At 26.9% G+C, this 10,243-nt stretch overlaps 1 protein-coding gene across 1 annotated transcript; it reads right to left on the reverse strand.

Annotated features, from left to right (window-relative positions):
- Positions 1 to 1,215: 1,215 nt before the first annotated feature.
- LOC107446473 (innexin shaking-B) lies at positions 1,216 to 9,326 on the reverse strand. The gene is made up of 3 exons (XM_043053111.2): positions 9,120 to 9,326; positions 6,136 to 6,406; positions 1,216 to 3,531 (listed from the first exon to the last, which is right to left on the reverse strand). The coding sequence occupies exons 2-3, from the start codon at positions 6,391 to 6,393 to the stop codon at positions 2,677 to 2,679; spliced, it is 1,113 nt and encodes a 370-aa protein (XP_042909045.1). The 5' UTR covers positions 6,394 to 6,406; positions 9,120 to 9,326; the 3' UTR covers positions 1,216 to 2,676.
- Positions 9,327 to 10,243: the final 917 nt, after the last annotated feature.

Consider the following 10,243-nt stretch of genomic DNA (forward strand, 5'->3'; position numbering starts at 1 on the left):
AGAAGTTTTCTGTAATGAGCGTAAAGACTTTTTGTCATTTCTTTGTGCCACATGACACTTTGTTTTAAAAATAAATCTGAAAGTCTCTCGTATGCTAAAAAATAACGAAAATTTCATTCTGTCTTTACTTACAAAGCGAACTAAAATCTATGTAATATCTGTATTACTATTGTTTTTCTTACTGTACATTGTTTATTCGATCCAAAAAATAAAATGAATAATTTTAAATGTTAAATACTTAAAGTATTTAGAATAACCCTTGAAATAAATGAATTAAATTTCTTCTCTTGCTCAAAACTTAATTAAAAAAATGAATATAAATTTTCATTTAAAACTACTTTTTAATATTAAATTGCTTATTATAAAATAATTAAAATGCATGTTTTTACATGAGTTTTTTTTAGAAAAGCTTTTTTATTTGTATGAAAACTCAGGGAAAATTATTGATGCATTCAAAAGATTTGCTGAAACTAAACTGAACTAGCTGATTAATTGGAAATAAAAACAAACAGTGTTCCATTAAATTATTTATATAACCTTGAAATAACTCTTAATAAAATAAATCATACTTTTTCACTTTTTTTTGTTGTGAAAATAATGATAGCTAATATTATGTCTAATATGAAATGGAATTTTGATTAGCACACAGTTGCTTATGATTGTTTATATTTATCATGTACACAAAGTAATTAGTCTTGAGAATTCGTAAAAATTAATTTTAAAAGGGGCGATAATTAAACGGTTTTACCATCCATTTTCAATTTTGGAGCTAACGCTGTTCGCCACTATAGAGAAAATACGAATTTATGTCATAATTTTCTCTGAAATTAGTGAATTGATTTTAAAACAGATTATTTTTGCAATATAAAAATACTAAAAAATAAAATAAAATTAATTAGTAGATTTTGCTTTTCTACAAATATTTTCGTTACTTTTTTTTTTATTGATTTTTGAAGTTCGATGTTAGCGAAAGAAAAAAAAAGGACATAAAAATTTCTTTGAGGAATTACTTTAAAAGTCAACTCTTCATATTAATTTTTTTAATTCGATTTATCAAATACAAAAACACTGAAATAAAATGGAATCACATTTTCCTGAGATAACTGTGCCATTAATTTACATTGTTCTGAGATAACTGTGACATTAATTCACATCTTAACCACTGACTTAGCATTGGCAGTGGGTTTTAAGTTGGTTGGTGCATGTACTCAGACAGAATTAAAAAATATATTTATTGCTGTTTAGGAGAAAATATTGTTTGAGAAAAGTTATTGTATGAGAAAATAACTCTTGTATAACAGTTCAAATAACATAAACTAATTTCGTAGCTTGAATTGCTTTTTGAAAAAGAACTGGCATAAATTAAAAAAAAAAACAAAACAAACTTGTAGCATAAAAAGAGGTACAAAATACGGTAGCCAAATATGTGTATATATAATGCAAAGTACAAAAGTTTTATTGTAATAGAAGAATATATAATTCAAAAGTTTTATTATAACAGAAGAAAACACACACGCACATACAAAAGAAAGTTGAAAAAGTTGTGATATATGATGTGTTTTAATTTAGTAATTTTTTTAGAAACAAGGCTTTAAATTTCACCCTGTTATTTTTGGTTCGCCCTCAAAACTTTCTTTGAAAATACTTAAAGAAATTTTTATGTTCAAGAGTGCTTCATGGTACACAAATCAAGAATACTGTGACATTGAAAATTGCATTTAAATGAAGGAAATACATTTATAAGAGAATTTAAATATATTCCAAAACTTTTAAGATAACACAATATCACTAAACAAAAAATACAAATAAATATGTTTGGCACACATGTAAATTCAATCAATGAAAAATAATCTGCTCATGAAAATAATATTTTAAACTTATGCTTGTGCGGAGAGTTCATTGTAGGCAAGTTTAATATTCTTTCATATCTTTTAAATTATTTTTTTACACAGTTTATTCCATAATATAATATAAGTTATTAGAACTCTTGTCGAAATTGAAGTTCGAAAAGTACACAATGAAAGTCAGAAATTTTCAAGCAAGGAAGAACAAAAATGGTTTCAGAATCAAACGAATTTTCGCTGAGGAAGGCGAGGCTGAAAAAAAACCCTTGTTTGATTGGTGAAATAAACAGAGTGGAGTAAAAAGTCAGTAATAAGAATGATCTACAAATTTTACCTGGCAATAAAACATGTTTTGATATTTTTCAGCCTACGTTTCCTGTTGGCAATCTAAAATATCTCGATAGCGTGTTTGCTTTTCCAAGCTACAATATTAATTCGAAACAAATAACGTGCACCCCTTTTTTACTTCACGTTTGACAAAAATACTGAAAAGCTATATAAATGATGGCATGTAAAACAATGAAATTTTAAAAGCATACATCAAGGGTGGTCATTGCAAAACATCCATTTTAAAGCGATGCTATTTTAAAATAAATGTATTACTAGTATCGAAAGGGTTAGTAAAAGAATTGAACTAAATCTTTTGGGGTGTGCTCAGTAAATAAGGTACAGATACGAAATCTCAGAGTTTGGGTTAAAGTGCAGTATAAGAAGGAAAATTGTATAAAGTGTACATTAATTGGAGATGCTTATACTGGTTGTTAGAAAACACATGAGTTTGTACAACTTACAAATTTTAAATAGATCTCACGAATATTACACAAGAGTTCCTTTATTCCTTCTGTTCCACTGTGATGTCAGAAAGTTTCTCTAAAATTTTTTCACTCAGGTGATTAAAATCAATAGGATCCATGTTGCTCTTAATAGAACTTAATACAAACCAGTCACCAAAATTTCCATTTTCCAAAAGATCAGTATAAGCTGTCCTCCCCGGAGCGTTCTTGAAGACCACACGCGACAAACTAAAAGGCAGCATTCGATAATAAGGAATGCAAATATTGAGCAACATATTAGATAGATTAAAAACAGATAAAAACAACAGAAGTGTGAACCAGAACCATATGAAAAGATACATTTTAACATTCAACGCATTCAGTGGCAAGACACATATGGCGTCGATGATGTCGATATTACCACCAGCACCATATTTTTTGAAATAGCAGCTTGAAACTAATGGGAATAAATGTATAGGATCCTGCATCCAATGTGAATTTTGATGAGAAGTGTAAAACAAACCTAACCCAAAAAACTCACCATGGAGGAATATATCGACAATATAAATCTGAACTATGAGGTTCATGAACGAAAGCACTTCACACGCAACGTACAAGATGATGTATTCTCTGTGGGTTCCCCATCTTTCTTCAATGTAAGCTGCAGCTTCTTCAAATGGGGTGGATGAATGTGATTCCGTATCTTTCTTTTGCTTTTTATCATAGTTGATGATGAGATGGTATAATCTGTCCATTCGTTTCCATTCCACACTTTTCCAGACCAGATGTGGCAGGTAAAAGAAAAGAGCTTGAATGAACAGGCATAGGTATATGTATTGGTAGTAATTTTTGTAGATTAATTCGGATTTTTTCCCGGATAGACTGATTCCTGGATATGGAGCTTTAAATCCCGTCTGGAATAAATCATAAAATAATAATTTTTTTTGTAACTAAATATGAAACTGTTTTTAAATGTTGCATTTAGAGTAAATATCATAAGGAGTAATGTCTGGTACTGATAGCTTAAAAATAAACCTTACGCTCAAATAATAGTTTGGAAAAATGGCTTTTTGTGACGAATAGCTTTCATAATTTATTCAGTTAGTAATTTTTTTAGAAAGCCAATTTTTTTTAAAAATTTTTCTTTATTAGAAAATTTAAAAGTATACCGAAGAGAGAAGTTAAAATTGTTTATACTCACGAGTTAGTAATCACAACTAATATTGGAGGTAGCGATTGATTTGATGTAGGCATTGTGGTTACTATTACAAGAGTGGCACTGTGGTGGTGACGACTAACTCTCTCTTTCTCTCTCTTTTTTTTTGAAATTTTTCTTTCGGTTGTAGTTGGTCGTGACGACCGGTGGCTGAGTGGTAGTGTTTCGCGCTCCCATGCCACAGGTCCTGGGTTCGATCCTCGGACCGGGCAACGTTCCTTAAGTGGGTCGATAAATTTGTACGAAGCATGATTGGAAACTAAACAGTGGGAGTTCCGCGTTCGCCTGACCATCTGACCGGAACATCTGCTCCTGCACCCCAGAGCTCAAGGTCAAGATAACTGAGATAGGCACAGTAGGCCTTGGCCCTCTATGGGCTGTCGCTCCACGGAGTTTAGCTTGTAGTTGGTCGCAAATATCATGCAAGCTTGTATTTCTTTAAAAATTTATTACCCGAGTTTAAGAATCAATTTTTTTTTTAAATTTAAGAACAGGAGCGGATTGTTAAACGCTGCTGGATTGGAAAATGGAAAATCGTGGCCGGGATTCAACCTTTTATCTATGGTTCTGTATTTTTTTATTCATAATTCATATTAGATTTTGTAATATTGCGTAACGTCTCGCATGCTGAAGTACGTAGGTTTTGCGCCACGCAGTTACCATGCAACAACATCGATTTTATAAAGAGCTCACGCAGAGCCTTGCATCAAAGCAGACGATTTTTATGTGTCATTAACAGAGAGGGTCAAAACATTTCTTTGTTATTATTCTTTCCTTTACAGAGAAAAAAAATGCTGGTAAAATTATAGTAAATTGTTTGTATAGTAAAGGTAGTTCTGGTGAAAAAACTGCTATTATTCTGGTGATAAAAACCAAAACATGCGGCATTTAAGCCATTCATTTGGTAATTTTTCCGTTCATATGGTAATGATTTTACCAGAAATTCCGATTTTTAAAATTATAGTGTTTATTACTACATATTTAGCAAAAAATACAAAACTGTGAAGTAAATTTAACCGAATAAAGAATTTTTATGCTATGCTCTGAGGTATCATGATAAAAATGCCCAATTTTACATTTACCAAATTTTTTCACATGTTATAAAATCATGTTATATTGCTAATTTTACTAAAATTATTACTAAAGCGCTTCGATAAAAATTACTGAGCTTTTTCATGTTTCCGTAAAGCCATAAATAAATTTTACCGTATTTTGGTAGTTTTGACCATACTTATTTACTCAGTGTCTGAAAAAGCACCATAACATAGATGAATCAATAGATAGGGATAGAATAAAAGAAAAACGGAATTTAAAATGTAGAATTACTCAAAATTAAAAATGTAAATTAAAATTAAATGTAACTGTAAAACTAATTTCCTTTTTGAAAAACCAAATTTTTTTGTAAATTTTTAAAAGCAACAAAACATTTTGCTTTCGGAACATAATTGCTAAAGAATGGAAGAGTGCAGAAAAAATTAAATCAATAATTTTTTTAAATAATAATACAATTAATTTTTAAATAATATTGCTCTGCTGTTAAAAGAACACTATTATATTAAAAAACTATTATTTTTGAAGTAATAAGTATCATAAATTTGAACAGGTCATATTTTACATGATGATATCAAAGCGCAAAATTAAAGTTTTCAAGGAAAGATCTTGAAAAAAAAAATTGCAAATTTTAATTTAAGGTAGTTCATGAAAAACTAACTAAAATTTTTATCATTATATTTTTATCTGATAATATACAACTTTTTAATTAAAAAAAATAATAAAATGTGGAATTAATCAAAATTGAAAATGGAAATTAAAATTAAATGCAAACATGAAATTAATTTACTTTTTGAAAAACAGCATTTTTTTAAAAATTTTTAAAAGCAACAAAACATTTTGCTTTCGGAACATAATTGTTAAAGAATGGAAGAGTGCAGAAAAAATTAAATCAATAATTTTTTTTAATAATAATGCAATTAATTTTTAAATAATATTGCTGAGCTGTTAAAAGAATACTATTAAAATAAAAAACTATTATTTTTGAAATAATAAGTATCACAAATTTGAGCTGGTCATATTTTACATGATGATATCAAACCACAAAATTAAAGTTTTCAAGGAAAAATCTTGAAAATTTCATTTTTAAAATATCAAATTTTAAATTAAAGGTAGTGCATGAAAAACTAATTAAAATTTTTATCATTATATTTTTATCTGACAATATACAACTTTGTTATTAAATAAAAATAATAATGATTAAACGAAAAAAAATTAATCTGTTTTTCTTTTTTCCGATTGAAAATCATACCTCATTTAAGTAGGCTGTGCTGACAGAATACGTTGAGGATACCCAGCAGTAAGATTCCAGCAAAGCTGAATTGATTTTAGTATTTTCACCAGCAAGACAATGTATTTTCTCACCGACAATTTGATTAGTTGTAATTAAGATCGAGAATCCTATCAGTATTAGGAAGGTTACTCGATAATGAAGATAAAATACAAAAGTTTCTGAATTGCGTCGATGGGCATTCATTAAATTCTTTAGACTGTACAAGACCTGAAGCATGTTGGCACTCTTTCTAAAAGTGTAAAAATAACATTTGAAACCAATGTATCGAATGTTATAAATGAAACTCAGTTAATTAAGAATTAATTGGAATTTATAGAGCAAAGATATTTCAAATTGATTGACAAATGATTGTTCTATTGAAGAACGGAAAGATGAATTTAGAAAATAGTAGGAATTCATAAATAATAGAATAATAGTAATTTAAACATATACTTTAAAAAGTAAAGTCAGTAAAAAGTACCGGCACTCGGGTTGCCAGTACGTTTTACCGTAAAATTCATTTTTACTTCAATCTTTAGCGAAAAAAAAAATCTGATATACCATAATTTTTTCATTAATATTTACTGTAAAATCACTGAGCCAATGTAGTTAAATAAATATTATAGTATAAATTACGGTAAAAAACTTTAAGGTAAAAATGGGTTTTACGATATGAATGAATATTATGGAAAAATGGGTTTTACGGACGCTGTACTTAAGGTGACAGTACTTTTTAGAATAATTTCATCCGGAATTTTAACAGTATAGCTATCGATTAAAATTTGATTGATTTTTAATAATTAATGTTTATGTTTTTTATTTATAAAGTAAATTAAAAGTTTTTTTAAGGATTTTTACACGAACTCTTCTTAATAAAATATTACCAATTAAAAAGGTTTTATTTCGTAAAAGTTTCAATGATTTAAACTGTATATAATTTATGTATGTTAAGTAGTATATATAATATAATTTTAGAAACAGCTATGAAACTTTTAGAGAAAGTATTAACGTGTTTACTTGCGTAATAAATAATATATTTTTATTCACAATGAAAGAAAACACGTTGGACTTCTCATTGCAAAAGCTCCAAAGATTCAACAAATTCTCAAAAAGTCACTATTAATATTTAATTAATCCTTTAAAATTTTAACTACTTTTATAAAGGTGAAAATTTTTTTCTGACAGCATTGAAACTAGTTTTAAGATTAATAAAAAATCAGTATTTATAGGGATTTCAAAGATCAAAAATCATTTTTCCATTTATAAACTCGTTTGTTTTCCCTTATGCAATATGCATGCATAAGGGAAATAAGAAATACTTTATGCATGCATAAGAAATAAAAATGCATGCATAAGAAATACTTTTCAACACGAAGTTTAAAGTGAAAGCAAAAAAAGAATCCGATAATCGTCGGAGATTTCAGAATATTTACTTCCAATTTAAAAGAAGTTATTTCACTGTTAGTGAGAAGTACATAAAACATCTTTATGCATTTGAGATTTTAAGTTGAATGCAAAAAAAATAATGAAATAACTTTTTTTTTTAAAAAATACACAATTTTATAAATTCGTAGGAGAAATAAAAAAAAAATTGTTTGTATATAACTATTCGAGTGTATGATTCCTAATAATAGAAGTTATACCTCTAATAATGTAATTATAATTTGAAGATAGTTTTGCTTAAAAAATATTATAGATTTACTTATTTTCTGATTTCTTTTTTGACAGGTATTTTTAACCTATAATATATAAAAAGGAATTTTTATACCTCAAATCTCTTGCGAAAGCCTTCATAAAATTCTTACAAAAGTTAATTGAATTTTTCTTTTTTTTTTCTAGACATGAAGAAAAGTAATTTCCCAAAACAAAAATTTGTTTGTTAAATTTTTTTTTTATGTGTTTACTCGGAGGTGTGTTAGATAATAAGTTGCACCGACGAATAAATCTTAATTTGTTTTCTATTTGCTTGAGATTTTTTTACAAGATATTAGATACTTTCATATCACTATATTCAAATCGGTGATTGGTTTCTTTCACCAAGCTACAGTTTTTTTAGTGACATTTCTGAGTGACATTAAGAAACTATTTTTGACGTACACAAAAGCGACTATGTATGATTGTCGACATTGACAAAATTTCGGACTCTCACGGAAAACTGAATGAAAATTACAAAATGCAAACAGAAAAGTACCCTTTCTTAAAGTTAGCAACAAAATTGAAGATACAGAAAAGATTTGTTAGTTAGCTTACTTAGAAAAGTAACTACAAATAAATCTTACCAATCAGTTAGAAATATTTGTTCTACTTTAAACATGCTATTTGTCTAAGTAATTGGAGTTTCAATTAAAAGATAAAATAAAATGTGAAAGAAGTATGAAAAATATAAGAAAAATACGAATGAATTAAAAAATGTTCAGAAATTAAAAAAAAAACAAACATTTCATACCTACTTCAAAGTAACTATATGATTATCATGATTCATCAAATTTCAGAATTTCACAATAAAAATATTCAGATATTTAAAAGAAAAATATTTCATACGTGCTTCAAAGTAACTATATAATTATCAAGATTCATCAAATCTCAGAATTTCGTAATAAAAATATTCAATTTAAAAAAAAACATTTCATATATGCTTTAAAGTAACTATATGATTATCAATATTCAGCATAATTTCGGAATTTCATAATAAAAGTATTCTATTTAAAAAAAAATTTCATATATGGTTCAAAGTAACCATATGATTGAGCAAGTTTCGGAATTTCATAATAAAAGTATTCAGATAATTAAAAAAAAGCTTTCATACGGGATTCAAAGTAACTTTATGATTAGCAAGATTCAGCAAATTCGGAATATCATAACAACATTAAAAATTAGAAAATACAAAAAAGATCTAAAATACACTCTCTTAAAAACTAGTATGAAAATCTAAGAGATATAAAATATTTATACAAATGACTTACATATAAAAATGAACCTTAAAGAAAATCTGTCTTTTTTGAAAGATGTTATCGCTCTTAATTGAAGATGTATATAATATGCAATAAGTATGAAGAAAAAAAAACCCAATCCAAATGATTTAATACATAATGTGATAAAGTCACTCAAGTCAAAATATAATTGTGAATCATAACAAAAATCATTGTCTTCAACTCTGCATTATCATTGAATTCTGAGAATAAAGATGATGCAAAAATACAAAAGACATTAAGTCCTAGACAAAATATTTATAGGTCAGTAACTTCATTTCTAGTATTTAAAACAAGGCTGCGTCTAATATCGTCTTATCGCTTACGCAAGCGTTATTCTAAAACAGGAAATTCTATTTTTATTTATTGAATTAGTATTCTACTTAGTATAAGTTCAAAGAAATCATTTTTTAAAATTCAACTTAGAATTTTGTTTTAAGGATTTTTTCTTTTTCATTTTTTTGCAAAAAGAATGGAAAGAACTTCTTATAATGAATTTTTGTACAGTTAGGATATTTAAAAAAAAAAAGAAGAAGTACCATAAAGCAATACGAAGTTATAAGCTTTTCTTTGACAACCATTAATACCTTTTTTAATTATAGGTGTAGGAGTTTTAAACGAGATCAAAAGATTATTTTAGATTTCTTGAATATTCCGAAATACCATTAAATTCCTAAACCAAAATTATTAATAAAAATGTTTTTCAATGATTTTGAACCCAGTAGAAAAAAAATAGATTTTTCTAATTTTGCATTTTTTTGTTTTTGTTTCGGATGTTAGAGATCGCTTTACAGAACTTTTTACTTTTGGCCAATTCATATTTTTTAAGCCTCTAAAATAATTCTGTTTGAACTATCACTACATTTTAAAATATCTCAACTTTTTTAGTAAACTTTGTAAGTTGAAATATATTGTTTTACTAAAAAATAAGTAAATATTACCATAATTATCTACCACTATATCATTTGTAACCATTTGCCTGTGGAATATATTTAAGAAAAACGTGCCAAAAATGGAATTTTTTTTCTATTTAATTTCGCTCGTTACTATCACCAAACTGTTAGGAATAGATTATTTAAAAAATTAAACAAACTAACTGCTATTTATATATATATATA

This window comes from Parasteatoda tepidariorum, chromosome 1, assembly GCF_043381705.1.
Source record: "Parasteatoda tepidariorum isolate YZ-2023 chromosome 1, CAS_Ptep_4.0, whole genome shotgun sequence".
Taxonomy (NCBI): Eukaryota; Metazoa; Arthropoda; class Arachnida; order Araneae; family Theridiidae; genus Parasteatoda; species Parasteatoda tepidariorum.